Source organism: Odontesthes bonariensis, chromosome 2 (assembly GCF_027942865.1).
Source record: "Odontesthes bonariensis isolate fOdoBon6 chromosome 2, fOdoBon6.hap1, whole genome shotgun sequence".
NCBI classification, from domain to species: Eukaryota; Metazoa; Chordata; class Actinopteri; order Atheriniformes; family Atherinopsidae; genus Odontesthes; species Odontesthes bonariensis.
This window is the reverse complement of record NC_134507.1, coordinates 33649301-33673127: the sequence shown is the minus strand read 5'-3', so window position 1 is coordinate 33673127 and position 23827 is coordinate 33649301. Positions and strand designations below refer to the sequence as shown.

At 43.0% G+C, this 23827-nt stretch overlaps 1 protein-coding gene across 1 annotated transcript in view; it reads right to left on the bottom strand.

Annotated features, from left to right (window-relative positions):
• Positions 1 to 1807: 1807 nt before the first annotated feature.
• The window catches only part of LOC142387847 (tripartite motif-containing protein 16-like), a 31015-nt gene continuing 8995 nt past the window's right edge, over positions 1808 to 23827 (bottom strand). The window contains exons 3-4 of the mRNA XM_075472660.1: positions 2478 to 2903; positions 1808 to 2287 (exon numbers count right to left, since the gene is read on the bottom strand). Coding sequence (XP_075328775.1) covers positions 1808 to 2287; positions 2478 to 2903 — 906 coding nt within the window. The remainder of the gene's footprint in view (positions 2288 to 2477; positions 2904 to 23827) is intronic.

The following is a 23827-nucleotide window of genomic DNA, read 5'->3' as shown; positions in this document are numbered from 1 at the left end:
GAATTTTGGTGCCGTTCAAATCTTTCAAGCGCATTCTTCCAGTTTGTATACCCCTTGGAGGAGAATGCAGGGTCTGCTTTTTTTGACATAGCACTTTTCTGTACAGTATATGCCTTCACACAGTAAAAACAGAGAACTCCCTTTACTGCAGGGCTATAATGAAGCCATGGGTACTGTTTATACCACCTTTCTTGAAAATGGAGGACCCTACTGGTCAATGTTTGATCTGGGATGGATTTTGGGTCAGGCTGGTTTGGCTTATTGCCAATGTCCAGACTATCACCACCACTACACTGCTCTTCATCACTGCCGGTGTCACTCTCACTGCTGCTCTCCCTGATGCTCACTACAGGTGTGCCAGTTTCCTTAGAAATAGACCACATGATACCATTAGCCATACTGTAACATTATGTGATGATAATTACATGTGACCTCATGATATCACCACCCACATAATTAACTGCATACTTTTTATCCTCACATTAAAAAACATGGTTGTTCTTAATTGACCTCACCTTTGACCCTGACTCTTCTCCTGTATCTTCCCCTGTATCATGTGTCATGATTGCCACCTGATAAAATAATACATTGATACGACGTACAAAAAAACCATAACGTCAATTCATTTTTTTGCCAAGCATACACCAATTAATCACTTTACATCATTAACCAACATTCATCTACCAACATGAATTGTGTTAAAAATTACTAGTAGTATCAATCAATAATCAACAATAAAATTCACCTGTGCTCCTGTCTCTTCGCCTTTGTCTGAGCTATTACAACATGGCTGAGCTGTCACCTGTTAAATAGCAGTGACATCCCATGAGCATTCACTTAATGCACTCAAAGACAGTAATGAACCATCATCAGCCTATCATTGGTTATGTAACCCATGGTAAATTACAGGACAACTTCGCCAACTAATCATCATTCAACTTCACCTGTGACTCTTTCTCTCCATCGCCGTCTGCCTGTGTTGTAGTGTGGCGTTGTGATGTTGGATCTGTCACCTGGACAATGAAATGGGCCATGAATGCCATTTCATTGAAAAATGTTAGCTAAGGATAGCTTTTTTTTGTTTGTCATTATGCTAAGGTGCCCGCCGACGTTTTACAAAGGCGCCCTCGTGATAAATCTGTCTCGTGTTATATTGACGAGGAGTTATTGTGTCACTGTCACAAACATTCTATCATTTGCAGGACATAATGCAACATTAACATATTGACAGCCATTGGATATTCAACTTCACAACAGTCTCTGCAGTTAGTTGTGCCATCGTAGACAACTTGATTCATAGATAACGAGTTTGCCCTGCTAACGGGCTGTGTTCCAAACGTCATTTCATTAGCGAGTGATAGTGTGACTTACAGATTTCTTTGAAAAGTAGCTCCGTATGTCCACTTTTTTTCTTTTGCCTGCCATCTCACTTGGCAGTCATGTGCCCGTGTCACCCACGTTGCACCAAAGATTCTGGAACGTTAGCCTGCCAGAGTAATTTAATAACGTACCGTGTGGTAACACCACTGATTAGCGCAGTGATAGAACCTACCGAAAAGACCTCAGCTTATTTTTTTTTTGGCGCTCCTGCCTCCTAGCAACCATACACAACCTAGAGTCTCACGTGAAAGAAGGGGAAGGCACAGCCAATCAGATTGGTCGTCAGCCTTTGGCAAAGGACTTTTGGTTAACCCTTTCTTCGCCGCAATGCGAATGAGACGGGAGACCGTTTTTTTCCCCCCAGCCCCAGTGATCAAATTGGTGCGGACAAAACGATAATCGCTGGATATTGGTGGGGACGCGTCCCTTATATCCATGCCGAAATTACGCCCATGCACTCTACACAGGTGTTCGCCCAGTCCCTCACGTCCTTTTTAAGTCCGTGCCACACAAACTTTGCTGCCACCAGCCGTTGTGAGGCCTTGGTTCCGGGGTGTGAGAGGCTATGGATGGCGTCGAAAACAGGCCGCCTCCACTTCGCAGGCACAACAGGCCTAGGGGAGCCCATAGAGATGTCGCAAAGCAGAGTGGTGCCAGCGTCGTCGAATGCCACATCCTGAAGCTGCAGCCCAGTAGCGGATGAACGGCAAGCCTGCACGTCCGGGTCTGTGGCCTGCTCCGTTGCCATGCTGCCGTAGTCCAAACCGAGGTGGACCGCCCCCGCAACAGCACGGGAAAGACAGTCTGCAACCTGGTTGTGCTTCCCAGAAAGGTGTGCAATGTCCGTCGTGAACTCTGAGATGTAAGTCAGCTGCCGCTTTTTGCCTGCCGGACCATGGCTGAGTGACTTTGGACATGGCGAAGGTCAGAGGCTTGTGGTCCACAAAAACGGTGAACTGGCGTCCTTCCAGCAGTGAACGAAAGTGTCGGATGGCGAGGTACACTCCAAGTAGCTCCCGGTCGAAAGTGCTATACTTCCGTTCACTGGGACGTAACTGCCTGCTGAAAAAGGCGAGAGGCTGCCAAGCATTACCCACCCACTGCTCGTAAACCGCACCGACCGCGTAGTCCGAGGCGTCCGTGGTAAGTGCGATTGGGGCAGAGGAGGCGGGATGGGCCAACATGGCAGCCTTAGCCAGGGCTGTCTTAGCATCCACAAAAGCCTTGTCTCTTTCCGGTTTCCAGTCCACAGTGTGCTTAGGCTTGACACCTTTCAGAGCCTCGTACAGGGGATGCATGGTTTGGGCAGCCCTGGGGAGAAAACGGTGGTAAAAGTTAACCATGCCAAGGAACTCCTCTATGGCTCTGAAAGTGACTGGGCGTGGAAAAGTGGTGATGGCCTCCACTTTTGACGGAAGGGGAACAACCCCGTCCTTCGTGACTCTGTGCCCCAGAAAGTCTATGGTGGACCGACCGAACTCGCACTTGGCTGGATTGATGATGAGCCCGTGCTCGGTAAGTCGCTCGAACAGAGTGCAAAGGTGCGAAAGGTGCTCTGGAGGTGATGAATATATATATATATATATATATATATATATATATATATATATATATATATATATATATATATATACATATATATATATATTCTTATTTACACTTTGTTTTAGATTAGTCTATATTAATTATATTTTTAATTATATATTATATTAATTATTCTATATTATACTGTATTTTAGATTTACAGAGATCCTATGTGTGTGATTGGAGCTACTGGGGACTTGAATTTCCCTGAGGGAGTCATCCCAAGGGATAAATAAAATTGAGTCATGGGGCAAATAAACGTGAAATATTTACTTTTTATTAAAAAAAAATATATGGACTTCGTCTGTAGTGTGATAATTAGCTTACTACTTTGATGTTCATAATAACTTAAACATTTGAGAATTAAGCAAGTTATGTCTTGAACGTTTGAATGTTTCACCATCAACACAATTTTGGAAGTGGTAAGATGGCGGCCATCTGCGGACGTTCCACTCCGTTGCCCAGCAACGCGGACGAGACATCTAGCCATTCTATACCTATGAACATAGCAACAGAAAGCTACAAGCAGGTGAGTCCAGAAAAAGAATGAATTTAGCGGTCAGACGTTAGCAGAAATGTCTTCAAAGTGCTCTGTGTCATTGGTTTGATTCCTGCTCCTGGACACGGGCAGTCAGAACATGCAGCAGAGAGTAAAAAGTTCAAATAGGGTAACCTAGCTGCTATTCACAGTTAGCACGTCCCGCTAATGCTAATGCTAACGATCGTTAACCGTTAACCGCCAAATAAGATGGAGCTTTATCCTTTTAGCTGTGTGTGAAACATACTTCTGGGCCCTTTTCTTCCTCTTTTTTAACCTTTTGGGGCAGTTTTTGACCATCCTGTCACATTTTCCACTAAAGCTGCAGTTTTCTTGACTTCTTTCTGTAGTTTTGCTGAAATCTTTTGTGATTTAAAAAGTTTGATGATCAATGTAAAATGTAGAATGGTTCTTTCCAGACTTATCTGAGTATCATTTGGCTTTTTGATAGAAGTGTGCAGCGATGTGTTTGATGTGTTTAACGTACACAATATGCCATATTTCATGATTAGATCTTAAAATGACTTAATTATGGTCAATATAAATACTTTAATTACATGAAGAGTTTAAGTTGTGTGAAGAGGAGTCATAGCATTATTATAAAGACTTGTGAGTGATCCAGGAAAGTATCACAGGAGCAGTAGAAATCCAGTTCTCCTCAGTATCAGTGTCTGATTTCTCAGATTTACACTCAGAAGCCCATTAAAAGACAGTCTGACTGTCCTCTTCAGACGTGTCTCATGAAAGCTTCATTATTCAGTTTCCTTTACATATCCAATATTTTCTTTTATCCACGAATCAACAAGGACTGGAAATGAGAACAGGTTTAGAAACGGAGAGAATCTGAACCTCAGTCTTTGGGATGATATTGGGACCCTTTCCTCAAACAGGATCATTGTCTTAATGTAGTAAAATGATTTAAGTTGATGGTGTTCCACTGACTCAGATGAGATTTATGGGATATTGCACACAGTGGGTGTCAGTTTACAGAGTATATTATTACATTTTTTTTGGAATTTGATCAAAAAGCTACAAATATTTTGAACTGTGACCTTAGTGGGTCTTTAAAGAAGCATTTTACAGTTCACAGGGATTTAAATAAAAAGCACAGTAATGAGTTTAATGGAATGTGACTGGATGGTTAAAACTGTGCAGAAAGGTTATCAAGAGAAGAAGAAAAGTGGGTGTGGTTGCATGCCACAGCTGGATCTTATCGTATGTGCTGATTGTTGCAGAGTCCATCAGTCGGAGAACCAGAATGGAGCAGCAGAACCAGGAGCTGAACCAGGAGCAGTACCAGGAGCTGAACCAGGAGCTGAACCAGGCGCTGAACCAGGAGCAGAAACAGGAGCTGAAGCAGGAGCAGAACCAGGAGCAGAACCAGGAGCAGAAACAGGAGCAGAACCAGGAGCTGAACCAGGAGCAGAACCCCTCCACCAGGAAACGAGCCCGCTCATCCTCTGGGTCCACCGGGCCACAGGTCAGTGTGGAGTAGGTTTTTATTTTATTTCTTATTTATTTGGTTAGGACACTCAGTGTTTCCCACAGATGTGAAGGCAATGTGTGGTGGTGGGCCACGGGGGGGTTTAGAAATAAAAATTCTTCAAAATAATTCCTTCGTTAATAATTGGTCACACAGAACTTTATTGTATTAATATTCACATCTTCATTGTAAACAAATGAATAACATAGCTAATTACACTGGTCGGACTGTTCAGCTGTTTCAGACTGATACCTCCGGTTCAAGCTGCTCCTCATCCTCAACACGCACGTCTCTTTTTCAATCGCGGAAAATATTTTTCAATACTCATCTGGATTGAAGCAGCAAACATTCAGTGTAAGAGTTTAAAAAACCTACTTTATTTGATTCACAGCTGCTAGTGTTTTGACCTCAACAACCCAACTACTTTTTTTATTTTTTTACGGCAAACTTGCGACTAGTTAACTTTATAAAGAAGGCGTAATCGCTTGTTTTCTATGGGTCGGGTCGGGACATCCCAACATTGTATTAAAAATATAAAATATTTTTATAGGACTTTTTAATGTGTGATTTTATAAAGGACGGTGCACGTAATACCAACCTTTGGTGAATTTCGCCAGCCGTCTTCTTTCGGTTGAGCTAATCTAACGCGACGCTGAAGCTAGCGATGCTTCCAGGGATGATCTCGCTGATGGAGACACACGCGGTGAGCACGGAGGGGAGGGGCTGTGTGTGTGTGTAGGCTATGTGAGAGAGACGCATGACTGACAGAGACGGAGGGAGAGCAGGGAAAGGAAATGCAGCTTAACGAATACGAGTATTTTTTAAATAGCATTAAAAAAAATAATAATAACGAAACGAAAATAATGTGGCGGACAGTGTTGAATCTGTGGCGCACCGCCACGAATTAGTCTATGTGTGGGAAACACTGACACTGCACATTAATCAACATATCAGCAAGGCATGTAAATATGCCGGAGTTAGCACAGTTGCTAAATTTCATCCGTTGTCCTCAGGCAGGTATCATAAAAACATACAGACAATACACCATGACAAAAAACTAAACAACAAACAAACAGAAAATATTTAGAAAGATTCACATCAAAGTTAAGAGTCCGTACACAAAAGAGAAAAGACGCAGAGGTGACCCATGAGAGCAGCTCTGGCTGTTTTCAACCACTGTTTAAGGGTCTTTTTAAAGGTGGTGGAATTGTCCCAGTTTCTAACACGAGTTGGCAGTGTGTTCCAGCACTGTTCCTCTGATGGACTCCACCATTTGGCCAAACTTAGTCCTGCATCATTGCACATCAGTCTCCTCTAGTGCTCTGGGGTTTACTCTAGAGGATTCTGTCTTTATGAAATCCTGTAATAGGGGAGGGGCTAATCCTTTGGAAACCTGAAAGATGAGACAGACATCCAAAAACAGCTGATAGCCATCAAAGTCCAAGATTTTGCACTCTGATGTATGTGACCATGTTGTATAACAGTAGGAAATACGAGGAAGTATCACTGCATGCGTAGAAGTCTTCGCTGACTCCATAGTCAGGAAGGGTCTCGCATGTTTGAAACTTGATAAGTTAAATTTAATTGTATTTGTGACTTTTTTAACGTGTTGCTTAAAATTAAGATTAGAATCAAAGATTACCCCGGGATACTTAAAGTGTTGAACCACATCAAGTAGGTTAAGTGTAAAGAATGTCATGTATTACCACCACTGTTACTTTTATTCCTTTAAACCAGCGACCATCAACCTTTTTCAGCCCAACCTCTACATGGTGTTTAAGTGAACAACTTGGACAAGACTCTGGTTCCTTCCATCATTTAGAAATGTTGTAGCTCAAGTTCCTTTTCAGTTTCATCCTTTTCAGAGTTTACTGCTTAAAAAGCTGAACGTGTGCAGAACACATCAGAGCACAGTGCTGATAGCTGAGGGCACTTATAAACGCACCCTCAGCGTTCACGTTTGATATGAGATATTGAGACCTGTGTGGCTCGGCCTGTCCAGGTCCAGTTAGAATATGTTGGTTAGCGTAGGTTAGCTTAGATAAATCTTTTGTGTGAACTTCAAAAGGATCTAAGTCTTCTTCCTCTCTGTCATTGCAGAAACATGGAGCCCAAGAGGGATCCAGATGGCACTGCTGTAAGGACTGTGGGAAAGTTATCAAACGATCAAATCTGAGGTATCATCAAAGGCTTTATACTGGAGAGAAGCCATACAGCTGTGGTCAGTGTGGGGCAGCTTTCACTGCATTAGCTAATCTAAAGACACACCAACGTATTCACTCAGGAGAGAAGCCGTTCAGCTGTGGTCAGTGTGGGGCAGCTTTCACTACATTAGGTAGTCTAAAGACACACCAACGTATTCACTCAGGAGAGAAACCTTTCAGCTGTGGTCAATGTGGGGCAGCTTTCACTACATTAGGTAGTCTAAAGACACACCAACGTATTCACTCAGGAGAGAAACCTTTCAGCTGTGGTCAATGTGGGGCAGCTTTCACTACATTAGGTAGTCTAAAGACACACCAACGTATTCACTCAGGAGAGAAACCTTTCAGCTGTGGTCAGTGCGGGGCAGCTTTCACTCAATTAGCTAATCTAAAGAAACACCAACGTATTCACACAGGAGAGAAACCTTTCAGCTGTGGTCAGTGTGGGGCAGCTTTCACTGGATTAGGTAATCTAAAGAGACACCAACGTATACACTCAGGAGAGAAGCCGTTCAGCTGTGACCAGTGTGGGGCAGTTTTCACTAGATTAGGTAATCTAACGACACACCAACATATTCACACAGGAGAGAAACCTTTCATCTGTGGTCAGTGTGGGGCAGCTTTCACTAGATTAGGTAATCTAACGACACACCAACATATTCACACAGGAGAGAAACCTTTCATCTGTGGTCAGTGTGGGGCAGCTTTCACTGGATTAGGTCGTCTAAAGAGACACCAACGTAGTCACACTGCAGAGAAATGATTGGCTTAACAATCAACAACAACAATTTTTACGGCAGATAAGCAAACATTCACCTGAGAGCAGCAAGAGGAACTACCAATCAGAAGCCTTGCATTTGTTCAGATTAAAAATCTTATGTATCCTCTGTATTTTATTGTTCTGCAGTTCATTAAAGGTCAGATGTTAACTTTTCTCATGCTTTTCCTGTTCTTGCTACACTGATATTTTTGAAGAAAATGTGTGTTTGGTTACGAGGGAAAGTTGACCCTTATCATCTTCCCCAAAGACCCAGAAATCTTTAACGCAGTCTGAAAAAGGTTTGGAGTTGTTCCCTGTACTTCCCAGACAGCTTTATGATGCTCATGACTGAAGCTGAAAGTTAAGGCTGTTCCAACACTAAAAGGGCACGAGGCTCAACTTCAAGCTGTGAAAGTCTTTCAAATGTCTGTTGTGTTGGAATCAGACGTGTGAACGGATTTTAGTCCAAACGTCATGGCTGCACTGAGGGAAAAGGCAGCTAAGCAGGCTAACGGTACTTTGAATTGAACCGTTTAACACGATAAAACTGAACTGATCTGTTTGTTGCTTCTACAACTGCTCAGTTACTCACACAATCAGGTACTGAGCAGATTTACCAAACAGACATTCTGCTGTAATCTCAGATGCTCTCAGTCGCACTGCTCACATTGTTTTAGTCCACAACTCTTCTTCTTCTTCTTCTTCTTCTGCCCCGACGGCTACACAACTTACCCAGAACACCCGGTGGCAGAGTGTGCACACGACACCCTTATACTTTATTGGATTGTATCTACAAACTCAAACGCTGATGATTTAAACCTGCTTCAGGCTGGGAGAATCTCACTGACAAATCCCACTTTGTCCTAAAGATGGGATCACGGTGACTTTTGTGTGTTAGCGACTGGCGCTACGGTCCTGGCTAAACAGGAAGTAGCCACCAGAAATGCAAGACAGTCGCTGTAGCGACTGAATGTTACGCAGGACTGTCTTCCTGTATGCAGATGATCATCAGTGAAGTCACCTCCCCCGAATGAACCCCGTCATGTTGTGTATATGTGGCAAAACATGGCGAGCCAGCTGGGGGGCTGTGAGCGTGACAGAGACAGTCCCTCAGTCAGAGACGAACCTCAGAAGTTAAACCCAGTTTGTAACTGAGCTGACTCACAGTGGAAGTCACACGTTAGATCTGGTTCTCAGTGAGTGTTTCCTGTTGAGATCCAGCCGTGTCGGATCAGTGCTGCAGTTTCTTGTTTTTCAATTCAATTCAATTCATTTTTATTTATATAGCGCCAAATACAACAAATGTCATCTAAAGGCACTTAGATAGTAAGTCCAATTCAAGCCAATTGGAATTCAATTAATTAATAATAATCATAATTCATAAAATAATCCAATTCGTTCATATAGAGCCAATTCAAAAACAATTTCCTAGCTAAGAAAACCAACAGATTGCACTGAAAACTTTTTGTTTTTCGGACCAATCTCCCGTCCTGAGCGTGCCTGAGGCGACTGTGGAGAGAAACGACTCCCTTTTAAAGGATAAGACCGGTTTTTTGACATTGGGCCCTTGATTTCACATTATAACATGATGTTCTACTCACCCCTGCTTGTTGTTGGTCATTTGGAGCTGTTCCGAAGATATTCGCGAGGCGTCTGGCTGCTCTCTTGAGATATTCGGCCATGAAACGGTTTCCTATGGGCAAGCTTATACAGGCACAAACTATGCTGTTTATAATTTATTAATTACTGTACACTAGCACTGATAACGTGGAGGTGCGTCGCTTACTTAAAAAAATCCGGGTTACTAATTTTGAATTTTAGCCGAATGAATAAATAGGCAGCAGGTCTGTGGGCTGTCTGTGGCAGTAGCACGACGAGGAGGTCAGTAACACCCACTTTACGACAAAAAAATCAAAATTACAATAACCCGGATTTTTTTAAGTAAGCGACGCACCTCCACGTTATCAGTGCTAATGTACAGTAATTAATAAATTATAAACAACATAGTTTGTGCCTGTATAAGCTTGCCCATAGGAAACCGTTTCATGGCCGAATATCTCAAGAGAGCAGCCAGACGCCTCGCGAATATCTTCGGAACAGCTCCAAATGTTCAACAACAAGCAGGGGTGAGTAGAACATCATGCTATAAAGTGAAATCAAGGGCCCAATGTCAAAAAACCGGTCTTATCCTTTAACAGGAAGAAACCTCTGGCAGAACCAGACTCAGGAAGGGTGGCCATCCGCCTCCACCAGCTGGGGTTTGAGAAGACAGAAAGGGGGGGAGGGGGCTGCCGCGGCGGCACCGTAACACCATTCAAAGGATATCTGTTGGAACAGGGAAACACGAGTTAATGACCACAATAATATCACATATACATAAAGAGAGTAAAGTGAGGAAAGGTGTGACAGATGAGGCCCCCCAGCAGTCTAGGCCTATAGCAGCTTAACTATGGGATGTTTCAGGATTACCTGAGCCATCCCTATTCAAGGTAAACACAAGAAACTTGTGCTAACAAAAAAATAAATAATAAAATAAAGGACCAGACTCAGTGAGTAATTCCCTATACTCCCTATATAGATCTGCTCCTCACACCACAACAACCATCTTTTTACAGCCACAAGCTACGTCAGCCTCTCACCAACTGCACACCAGTCACAGCACGGTGGGGATGCAAACCCTGGTTCGGGTAGGGGTAGAAATAAAAGAGGTAAGATAGGCAGGAATGGGATTCAAACCCTGGTTCGGGTAGGGGGTAATGAAAGTATAGAAGGTGCCAGAGGTGGAGGCAGAACAAGACACACTAGCAGACACACTATCAGATTCAACAGACCTAACTATAAGCTTTATAAAAAAGGAAAGTTTTAAGCCTGGTCTTAAAAGTGGAAAGGGTGTCTGCTTCCCGGACATTTACTGGCAGCTTATTCCACAATAGAGGGGCCTGATAACTGAAGGCTCTGCCTCCCATTCCACTTTTAGAAACTCTGGGAACCTCAAGTAAACCTGCAGTTTGAGAACGAAGTGCTCTGTTAGGAAAATATCTTACAATGAGATCTTTAACATATGATGGAGCTCGGTCATTAAGAGCTTTATATGTAAGGAGAAGAATCTTAAATTCTATTCTGAATTTAACAGGGAGCCAATGAAGAGAAGCTAAAACTGGAGAAATATGATCTCTCCTGTTAGTTCTCGTCAAAACTCTCGCTGCAGCATTTTGGATCAACTGAAGGCTTTTCAGAGAATATGTGGGACAGCCCAATAATAAAGAATTACAGTAGTCCAATCTTGAAGTAACAAATGCATGAATTAGTTTTTCTGCATCACTGAGACAGGATGTTCCTGATTTTAACAATATTACGAAGGTGAAAGAAGGCAGTCTTAGAAACCTGTTTTATATGCGAGTCAAATGATAAGTTCTGGTCAAAAATAACTCCAAGGTTCCTCACTGTAGAACTAAAAGCCAAGGGAATACCATCTAGAGTAACTATATAGCTAGACCATTTCTCCCTGAAACGCTCAGGTCCAAAGATAACGACTTCAGTTTTGTCTGAATTTAGAAGCAGACAGTTCTGAGTCATCCAGGTCTTTATGTCTTTAAGAAATGCTTGTAGTCTGACCAACCTATTGGTTTCATCTGGTTTTATAGATAAGTACAGCTGAGTATCATCAGCATAGCAATGGAAATTTATGCCATGCTGTCTAATAATGTTACCTAATGGAAGCATGTATAAAGTGAAAAGAATCGGTCCAAGCACAGAACCCTGGGGAACTCCATGACTTACTCTGGTGTGTGAGGAAGATTCTTCATTTACAAGAACAAACTGAAATCTATCAGATAAATATGACTTAAACCAGCCTAATGCAGTTCCTTTAATCCCAATAACATGTTCAAGTCTGTGTAATAAGATACTGTGATCGACCATATCAAATGCAGCACTGAGATCCAACAGGACAAGCACAGACACAAGTCCGCTATCAGAGGCTAAGAGAAGATCATTGGTAACTTTCAGCAGTGCTGTTTCTGTGCTATGATGCACTCTGAATCCTGACTGAAACTCTTCAAACAGATTATTTCTGTGTAAGTGATCACAAAGCTGAGCTGCAACTATTTTTTCAAGAACTTTAGACATAAAAGGGAGATTGGATATGGGTCTATAATGAGCCAACACTTCTGAATCAAGAGTAGGTTTTTTAAGTAAAGGTTTAATTACAGCAACCTTAAAAGTCTGAGGTACATATCCTGTCAACAAAGACAGATTGATCAAATCCATCTATGTATCACATATCACATATTGATGTTCCATCTATATGTGAGAATCAGATGTCTTACCTGGTCGTCCCTACAGCAAGGACACTGCCTGTGGGGACTACTTGCAGATAGTCAATATACATTTACTAATAATTAAAAGAAAAACTTCTGTGGACTTGTTTCCACACTTTAAGTCACTCACATTGTTAACCTGCAGGTTGCAGTTTAAATATGAACATGATAAAGTCTGGTCTTTGTTGGATTTTATGAAAGTAATTCTGAGGACAGATGATGTGAACTACTGTAACAAATGTTAGTGTTCAGAATTAAAACAATCTGGGGATATAAATATTCTCATTTTCATAAATAAATATGAAGTTCAGGTGTGACAGTCAACATTTTACAGTAAAAAAGACTTTCTCAGAAACTTAGACCCATATTAAAAAAGAGCATTATTCAAATAGATGCATTTTCCCTTTTAAATGAGTTAAAAATGTAACTTTAACTTCAGTGTATTTTCAGTACAGTTCCACCTCACTGATGGCTGGTAAAGCCTCCACAGTACAAAGAACAGAAAACAGTCGCCTACAGACTATAAAGTGCTCAAATGTCACATTTCCCATGTTGGAAGTTTGCTGTGTCACAGGGAGTCTGTGGGAGTCTGTGGTTGTTCTCACAAGGCAACAAGTTTTCAGGAGGAATGATGGAAATCCACAGAAATCGTCAAGACAAATTTGAGAAACACTTCCAGATATGAACAAAATGATGGCACAAGGTGCTTTAAACATTTAACCTCCGTTATGTCCTGTTTAATCAAGTTCATCTGAAATAAATCTAAGATCTCCTCCATATCACTTAATAAAAGAGCAGCTCTGCATCATGTTGTCTCACGTTTCTACATCTCAGCTCAGATATTAATCTGAGCTTTAAACATCTCAGAGTGTGCAGAAGGCAGTTAGCGTGACTTTAGTAAGAATCCACCCTCTGCTATGTTCCAAACACATTCATGCTTCTAGATCCTCTGGGTGAGAGAGCTGCTGAGCTCCTTATTCCTGCCAAGGAGTCAACATTATTTTAGAGTTATTTCCAGAACTCAGCAGGTTAACTTACTAAGACTCCAGTCTTATGTCACGCTGAGCTCACTTTTTTCCCCTTGAAACCCAACTAGCAGCTCCCACTAGTGAAGTGGACAAGTGATGTGTTGGACCCCAATTTCACGACTGTGACGTGTTTGTGACGTATTAGAACCGAGGTTATAACCTGGAGTCCTTCAGACCAATTCTCTGTCACTCCCCTCACACTCCCCAGCCAGAGATTAGGGGCCCACAGTGATCTGCAGGACTTTGGTCCAGATGTTTAACACCGTATCTGACCAAGCGTAATTCACCTTCTTTAAAACATCCCATGTTCATTCCTCACATGTTGCAACAAACCTTTTTAAATGGGATGTCAGAAGTGTTCATTTTCAGAGCTGAATTGAATGCAGCACGATCTGACTGGGTCCCAGGTGAGGTTTATGAGTGTAATTAGAGCAGGTAGAGCACCAATATAAAGTCAGCTGCAGCCTCAGATGAGTTACAGCACAAATCTTCTCTCAACAGCAGTCACTAGATTGCTGTTTTTGACCAGTTTTATCTGAATTGTGTTGCTGCTGTTTTGTCTTGTTCAACATGTTGTTTAAGGTTTTCTTCAGGTGAGTCTTCATGTTTAATGGTTTAGGTTTTTGTTCTCCTATATACTAAAGTTTCTTTCTTTTCTTTTGAAATCCAAACAGGATTTCCTGGCTTTGTGTCCTGCTCTTCAGCATTGGAACATGTTATCCCCCCCAGAAAAGCAAGTATATCAACATTTAGGTGCACTTTACATAAATGCAGCCAACATGGGAAGTTGTTTAGGAATGAGAGAGAAGAGGGTCTGCAACTATATTAATCATGCAGCACCTAATCTTCCAATATATTAGACTTCAGGTTTAATGACCCACTTGAACTGCAGATACTCCTTTAGCTTTGTTTCTTGTTACTAAACATAGTGGCAGTGATACAGAGGCTACTGAGAGCATGACCAACCATGCTGTCATACTTTGCTTCAACTAATTTCTGGGCTCAGGTCAAAACAGTGGATCCTCTGGTAGTAGCACGTCTGGCTCTGGCAGCGGCGTCTCCTCTGGGTCTGGCTACGGCGGCGGCGTCTCCTCTGGGTCTGGCTACGGCGGCGGCGTCTCCTCTGGGTCTGGCTACGGCAGCGGCGTCTCCTCTGGGTCTGGCTACGGCAGCGGCGTCTCCTCTGGGTCTGGCTACGGCAGCGGCGTCTCCTCTGGCTCTGGCTACGGCAGCGGCGTCTCCTCTGGGTCTGGCTACGGCAGCGGCGTCTCCTCTGGCTCTGGCTACGGCAGCGGCGTCTCCTCTGGCTCTGGCTACGGCAGCGGCGGCTCCTCTGGCTCTGGCTACGGCAGCAGCGGCTCCTCTGGGTCTAATGCTGGCTTTACTGCGCAGGACGCAGACTTTGCCCGTTTCCTTGCTGCCCTAATGAACTTGAAGCTCGACCGTTCTTTCCCACAGTCTGCCTGGACCTCCGACCAGGTCCCTAAGGACACATCTGAGATGCGCGCTGTATACCCTTCATCCCACGTCGTCCAGTCCAGCAATGGCTACCAACGAGCCCGCGACTCCAGTTCGTACGCCAAATACTCCCAGGATGCTTTTTACCACTTTGATGCCAAGACTGGGTCTAAAGGGCAGAAGTTGTACTAAGGTAAAGCTGGACTAGTGTCTGAAGTATTGAGACTCCTGTATCAATACTGACCCCTTCTGTTTTCTGCAGGTGACTCTCATGGACACTTCCATGGAGATTCCAACATGTGGCTGAGCTCTGGCAAAATAAACTTGACCAATAATACGTGGTCTGTGTATTGAATACTTGATCTCAAGGTTTGTTTTCACTTCATAGAAGATTTGAGTCTTCACCACACCCACTAAGGCTGACTCTGCTTTTGAAGGGCAAACTGAATACTTCTGCTTTAAATTCTACCACTACATGTTTCCTTCTCCTCATGGTTGAATTGCATTACACAAACCCAGACCAAAATAACTTGATGAAGCTCAATACAGTGGCCCTGCTTGCCCTTGTACCATGAAGGTGCCTCAGTCAAATCTGCACTCGCTGGCCTTATCCAAGCTTTAATTGCATGTGACTCATTAGCCTATGCTACGTAGCTTTGCCCCTCCTCTGCTTGGTGTCTTCTGTGTGCATCAACAGAGCCATACATCCCTCTTAACCAACTTTGTCTCGACTTGCCTTCTGTGTGTGAGGCCACTGCTTCATACAGACTCGGTCCTTAACGTGGCATTGCACATCTTCCCATGTTGGTTTTCATCCTACACAAGACTTGAATATCTCCCCTGCTTTTGTTTTCCTGATTCTACCACATGTGGAAGATGCATTTTCGAATTCCATCGAGCGCAAAGCTACATGATTTCCAAAATATTTTCTAACTTAGTTTCAGATCACTTTCAAAGTACTCTCCCACACTAGGCTCTGATACTGCTCTCTAGAAAAGGTCTCCAAACAGTTCTAGCAGAGTCCCAGTGAATGGAAGTGTGGAAATTATTAGACCTTTTGCTGAGTGACTGGAGAGCTGTCCAGGGTGTACCCTGACTCTCTTTCAATTGGCAGCAGGGATAGGCTAAAGCAGAGCTACTCATTATGCGGCTCCTCAACCTTTAATTGGCGGCTCGCACTCGCATAGTAGCTTATAACAATATGGTAACAACAAATTTTTTCAAATAACATACGGCGAATACTACACAGTACTAAGTATTAAGGCTTAAAGGTTGGGTAGGGGTTCTTTTTCTGGAGCATTTTTTTACATATTGCTTGAAATACTCTTCACACCTCCATTGCAACCAATTAATCAAAAGTTTTGACAAAAATGGAAAGTTTTAGTGGCCTCTAGAACGAACAATCCAGGAAAAACACTATCCAATCATACTGAACGGACTGTTAACGATGATTGGATTCTGATGCGTCTATCAAACTGCAATCTGCTCCTCCCTCCCCCTCCTTCCCCCTGTGCGCGTACCCTGCTCCGTGAACGAATTACGCGTCCAGAAGCTTGGCAGGAAGCTAAACAAGAGCCAGCTTGGCTAGCACCTAGCATTATTAAACGTATAGTTAGCATATACTAAAGTATATATAAAGTTAGCAAAAGTTAGCCAAACCAATCGATGCTTGCTGTTAGAACAGCGCTCGTGCGCGTTCATGTACTCTAAAGGCGTGACTTTGGGGGGAAGTCTGAAGAAAGGGGTTGGGACTTTTGACCTGTGTATTTTCAAAATCCAGGATCTCCTACCCTACCTTTAATGGTGTTTCCTAAAGGGGGCTCTGTTAAACCTGGCACCGCAGCCCGCTTAAACCACCGTCACACTTGACCGCAGTGCACGCTAGCTCCTTTAGCCAGCGCGAGATGCAGGCACAATGGGTCAGTTTTTAAATTAAAAAAAGGACAAAAACCATGCTCATCTTGAATGTCTCACTATGATTACAACAAACTACAAATACAACATGAAGAAAGTCAAGGACATGCATGCCGGCCTCCAGTATTGAGTTTTAAGTATTCCAGTATTAAGTTAAATGTGGTCTTAATTGAAAATGTATTGGCTGCGTTTCTTTTTTTGTGGGAGGTTTTATATGTAGCAATGCATATTTGCAAAAGAGGACTTAGTATGTTGTCATAAAAGTGGCTCTTCCCTTGATTTTGCTCTGCCAATGTGGCTCTTGTGAAAAAAATACTATCACTGGGCTAAAGGCTTCCACTACCCTAAACTGGATACACTGAGTAAAGTAAATGGATGGTAAGATAGTTCTACAGTGAGGAACCTTGGAGTTATTTTTGACCAGAATTAATCATTCAATGCACATATAAAACAGGTTTCTAGGACTGCCTTCTTTCACCTTCATAATATTGTTAAAATCAGGAACGTCCTGTCTCAGTGATGCAGTAAAACTGCTCCATGCATCTGTTACTTCAGGATTTGACTACTGTAATTCTTTATTATTGCACTTTCACACATATTCTCTGAAAAGCCTCCAGGTGATCCAAAATGCTGCAGCCAGAGTTGAGATGAGATCTAACAGGAGAGATCATTTTTCTCCAGTTTTAGCTTGATTGGCTCCCTGTTAAATTCAGAATAAAATTTAAGATTCTTCTCACATAAAGCTCTGAAGACTTCAGACCGCCAAATCATGCTCTAAATGCACAGGCGGGAAAAACAAAAAGTCATTTTTCCATATATGTCCAATTTAAGATTTTCTCTGAGCATCTCAGGGATTTGCAGGGCTTGTGACTTTATAGAGCATTTTTCAAGCAAAATGTAACTCATTGTTTGATATAGCAATTAAAAAGGACAAACATGGAATGAAACAAAATACAAGGATTGTAAAATGACCACACTAATAAAAGCATTTGCAGAAAACAGTAAAATATTAACTCAGCAATAAAAACAAACCGTGTACAAGACATGAAAAGAGCACATTAAAACAAGGCCAACGGGCCAATTGAGGAATCTATGGAGGCTTAAAATTCAAAAGATAGTTTTTATATTTTCATAGACAAACCAGTCTTCAAATCAACTTTATTTTTCTTAAATGCATCAGCAACACATCCTCTCGCTTAGAGTTTCTCCAACATCTTTCCTGGACCACTTATGAGCACAAACTGCTGGATAGAAATTTGAAAGCTGGATGAGGAGCTGGGTACTGGGAGAGCACCATTAGTTCTACCAATACTTTGCTCAGTGAGTTAGAGCAGAATAGCAAATGAAAGATTTCACGTTTACTCAGTAAACCATGTACACTTCCAACTGTACAAGGACTGGATAAAGCTTACCCAGGATACCAACTAGGAAATCTGACTTCCCATCTAGAAGTTGTAAATTCAGAGGATGCAACATCAATAGGCATGTTCTGGCACAACTGCAGAACCTGCCATTACAGAGTGGAAAGGCAACAAGTCGCCTATTAAAGCTATGGTTGGTAATCCTGTTCAGAAACACATTTTGTAATACTGGGTGAAATGGTCCGTCAATCCTGAGAGAAATCTATACAAGATGTATTTAGAAAAAGGGACGAAAATAATCAGACCTCTGTGGCAGCTGCAGGACTGAGAAAAAGCCCCAATCCGAGATCAGCGGGGTGCTGATCTCGGATTGGGGCGCTACAAAAAACCAATCAGATGCCTCTGCGCTTTCTGCCTACGCCCCCCTCTGTCGGCTCCCTCATCCGCGCGAGTGGGACATGTCGGCAGAGTCCCAGCGTCAGATGCGCGTTCAAGTTTGTGGGGGCGTGGCTTTGGATGAAGCACTGACGGAATGGGGAGGGGGGGTGGAGCTTAGAGGAGGGGCCACTTTCGAATCTTGCGAGCTCTCTTGCTAGCTCTCTTGCTAGCTCACTAGGATTACCTACCATAGCTTTAAAGCACAATAGTAGAGTGGTACAGGGTAGGGTTGTCAAAGAATATTCTAAATTCAAATAGGTTTTAAAAACAGACAAAGTTGAAAATTAATATTCAAATGTGGAAAAACATCTGTGCAGCCGCTGTCTGCCTTGAGTCGGCACACTGCATGACGGGGTCAGGGACAGGTCACAGGAGTCGCACTGTCTGGCACAGCGTCACTGCTGAAAGTTGACTTATGTAAAGATGGCACAAAGTTCAGGGCCCATCTCGACTGCAGGCGCAAAGAAAGTGATTTTAACCCCCAAAAATGTGAAAAGTTCTTTCTGGAAATACTTCTGAATTTGGTCTGTTGACAGAAATTGTGGAGCCTCGAGACAAAGTTGTATGGAAGCTACGGTTAGCTTATCATTCGACCACCAGCATGAGGATATTGAAAATGTGCACCCAAATGAACATGGTATAATATTAAACTCAAATACATTGTCAAATATGTTTAAACTACCTATACAAGTAGTCATGTCTCGTAGTTTGTCTTGTTATTGACACAATGCTGTTGTCGCCTGGCTGATTGAAAGCCCCCAGATGCGTATATGCGTCAGACATGATGCGACATGTTTTTTTTTTTTAGAGGGAATATTTGAACATAAGCAATTTTGACAGTCCTAGTACAGTGGAAACCGCTTATAGTGGTCACGGATATAGTAATCAACCGCTTACATAGATCAAAAGGCTTGGGACAGAATCATTTCAATGCAAATGCTGTTTAAATAATTCGTTTATAGTAATCAAGAAATCCGCTTATGTTCATTTTATGAATGTAAACATGTGCAAAAATAATTTTAAACTACGTGTAGCCATTTTATTTTTTAACTCCCTTGATTCCTTTCTGGACGTCTGCTTCTGCCTCGCTAGCTAACGTAACGAGTTGACACCGGGCGCACGAATCATGGCTGGAAAAAGGAAGTCATTTTCTCTGAAAGAAAAACGTAGTCTCCTCTAGGCGTATGACAAATTACCAAAAACGAGCCAACGAGATGCTGCGGCAAAGCCTCAGGTGCTTTTCCCGGGTGCCGTCGTTAGCATTCATGATGGTCTCTCGTTGCTTAATTAGACTACACAAGGCAGCTTGAGGAATGCCAAGCGTCGCCGCAGCATCTCGGCTTGCTGCCCGGTATCAACTCGTTACGTTAGCTAGCGAGGCAGAAGCAGGCATCCAGAAAGGAATCAAGGGAGTAAAAAATAAAATAGGAAAAACGAATTCGGTATTAGTAATCAACTGCTTATTGTGTTCAAATTGGCTCTGGACCAACGTGATCACTAAGCAGTTTCCACTGTATATGGATACCCGGAGACAAAAATAGAAATCATGTTCATTATCCACTGGCTTGCGATTACTTTAGCATTCCATCTGCAGGGAATGGGGGAAAAACCCAGACAAGGTCATATGACAAGACTGCCGAAGACATAGCACTGGCTTAACTGCAGAAGAATAAAGGAGTATCCAGCCAAGTATTTCAAGCACAATGTTTGGCAAGCCTTCAGGTTGGCTACCGTGCACTCAGCAATCTTTGCCCGGTGTTACGTGGTGGATCAAAGTTGTACCAATTTGAAGCATGCACTGCGGGGTTGTGGCTGGCTGCCATGTACAGGTGTAGAGAAATGGCTGTAAAGGATGCTGTAGCTGATCACTATAGTCAATTGAGCAGAGGGTGCAACTATTTAACACCTTCATAGCAATTCCTCTCAAGATGCAGAGCTTTGAGAAGCCATGTTTGAAACCAAACCGTCCCAGTCAAATGTGACAGGTGATGCCTGCCATTTGCCTTGAACCCAGATGGTGTACACAGGACATCGTTTCCCTTAGTCAATCATTCTGAAGCGAGATCATTTCATAAGATTTTATTCAAAGACTAAAAATAATCTTGTGCCGTTGGATTGAGCTTTCCAATCTGAAACAGAACCAGATTAGTTAGAGCATTGCGATTAAGACATCCTTTGCAGGTACCACTCTCAACATACCCTCTGCACATCATGTTCAGCTCTAGCGGGCACTTGGGAAGAACTTTTTCTGCTGCCCAGAACCATGGCTGTCAGTAATATGCTCCTTCAAGTAGTGTACATCCTGAAAGTAGTCTTTGCCCTTCTCATGCTGCTGGCTGAAGGTGCTGTAGGTTCCAGAGGGGTACAAGCCGTACAAAAGCCTGTAGTCAAAGTTACGAGATCCACCCACACCAAAGCGTGGCACCAGTACGGTTGCGGATCCCGGTCCAGACCCTTGGCGGTCATCCGGGTAGCCGAATTCCTCCGTCTGCTGCTGGTAATTCCCGAGTTCAGCTTCCTTCGTGACACTGGAGGTCTCCCCTGACTGGAGGACAGGGCCAGGTGGTGACAGAGGGGCTGCAGGGAGAACGTCAGTGAGGCTGAGGGCTTGGGCTGACGCATCCTCAAAGACTGAGGGAGCAATAGCCCACTGGGTTTCTGTGTGGAGACATTTCACAATTAGTCCTTTTCACAGCAGAAGCTCTGATAGCACAAAGTCTTGACATCGAAACACGGCAGGTTTCTGCTTCATAATAGAGCTCGGCAAGATTTGGTAGTGGCAACATGAAAACGCACAGACACCTTTAGGCTTCCAAACATATTTTTGGCCATCTACACGCCAAGCAGAAGATTTACCTTGTGGTCCAGGTTGGGCAGCTCCAGGTTGCAGAGCGCCAGCGTCAGATCCTACGTCAACAGGCACATAAGTGACAGTGGAGTATCCTGTTGCAGGCAGGCCAGAGCTCAAGCTGCTCAATGCTGGACCCGTCTGAACAGCCTGTGGGACACCAGAAGCTTGCACAGCCATTTGCACGGGCACAACGGAGCCATAGCTGCTGAGTCTTGGGTCAGCCTGAAGAACAGGTTGACTTACACCAGAGACCAGCACAGGTGTCACCATATAAGTGTTACTGGAAGCAGTGTTGGGCACGGTCACCGGGCGGCCAGCGGCTGCTCCCTGGTAAGAGCCAAAATGACCTGCAGCTCTTGTGCCGCTGCTGCTCTGGCCTGCTGATTTTGAACCTGGGTGCATGAGAACAAGTTTAGCAGAAGCTGATTCAAGCAAGCATGTAATGTTTTACCAGAACAGATGATAGCACACCTTTAGTGGGAAAACCCCATGTAGCAGCAGTCAACAAGGCAAAGAGGGAAACCCTGAAATTATGTACAACAAAGAGTAAGAATGCAATATTAACCAATGTTTCCAATCAATCAAACAAAAACTGTAAAAGGCAGCTTGTGCTTATACCTCAGGAAGAACCCAGCAGCTGTCATGGTGAAAACAAGCTATGAGAAGAAACAGCAAGGGTGAAGGTTTATAAATAATGCCACAGACCAGCCCAGACCAATCAAAGCTTAACGTGCTAACAACAGACAGCTGCTTGTGAGGGACTATCAGGACAGATGGACGCTGGAGGCTCATCTGGTTGTTCTGGTATCAGCCTCATTGTCTCCTCTCACCTTCACCCTCCTGTCTGTGCTAAAGGAACTTAGTCACTGCCAAATATTTTACAGCCGTAAAATAGCTCTACCCAAATTATCGTAATTCTCAGATTTTCTATTTCAGTTAAACGTAGAAGCTGGAAATAACATCCTAGATGTTGAGTTTTCACACCGACCCACTGACACATTTAACAAGTTAACTGAGGCCTGCAGAGTCTGAGATGTAGCTCTTATTGGACCTTTAAAGCAGACATGTTTTGCCCTTTTTGGTACAATTTCCCGAGGTCTTACTGAAATGTATGAGACAGGTCAGGAGCTCCTGGTCTTATTGGCCAAGTTTTCCCCCCAAAAGTGTATTTTATTTCCTAAACATGATGCTTTTCTAACTTTAACCCAGTACTTTTAATGTTTTACACCTTTCGACCAAGTAGTTTTGGAAAAAAAGGTGAAAAACGAATGAAGGAAACAACGGTCTCACAGCAGTTCAAAGACTGGTCTCAAACACAAGTCCCGTGTTTAGGAGATGGTTGACTGTGTGAGAATACCTCCAGGATTAAAGGACTAACGTGTCAGAGTAATTTAGAAAAGCTGCATTTATCAGCAGCAGAGAATACTGCAGATAACTATCACCTGGAAAATATTTCCAGGATTAAAGAACTTCCTTCCCTGGTTACCTGTCAGATTTTATTACTCATTCTAAAAGCTTTGAATAGTTGGACGGTTGCCTCTGTCTACGATCTGTGAACTCCTTACTCCCCTGATTGCTGCTCACACGGCCCACTGTTTAATATAACTGACCTGTTCATTAGATGGAAATGAATCCCTGCATACTCCTAAAAATCACTTTATTTTGAGGCTTTTTCTTCTAATTAAAACCCCACTTTCATAATTACTCTGGACTCTTTGTAAAATGCAAATAAAACCAGAAAGATATGATCTTAGAACTATTAAAAAGTTATATCTAATTAGAAATAGTGCCAGTTCGGTGCCATCTGTTGGTTTCCTTAGCTAGGAAATAGTTTTTCAATTGCTCTGTATGAATGAATTGGATTCATTCTGAATTGAATTAATTGGATTATAATTTCAATGAACTGAACTCCAATTGGCCTGAATTGGACTTTATTACTGAAGTGCCCTGAGATGACATTTGTTGTAATTGTAATAGTTTATTTTGGCAACATTTTAAACAAACTGACATTATTCTGTCTTGGAAAACACTGCTGGTGGAAAACATGATACTGGCTGCTGAAAAACTGGCAGAAGTGGACCTTCCAACGTGACAGTGACAGGAAGTAATCAGCTGAAGTCGTCCAGAGATTAAGAGAGAACACAAATCAGCATTCTGGAATCCGGACTTCAGTTCCATCCAGAATCTGTGGTTGGAACCACAGACCAGAAGAGACAGAACAGAAGCCTTCACAAAGTTGTGATGTCATCACTGTGGTGACATCACAATCGATGTCATCTCTGATCTTGTTTGACATCACAAAGCTTATACAGGCCAGACATTTTCACTGCTTTTTCACAGTTGGTCAGGAGTTTATCTGAAGAAACACGTCCAGTGTTCAACCAAGAAATCATCTCCTCCACTTCAGTGGTGTGACATGACAGACGACGATTTGCCCGAGCGTTTCTACACGTGTCCCATTACTTTTGGCAGTAAGGAAAGTTATGAGGAACCCACCAACTGTTGGAAA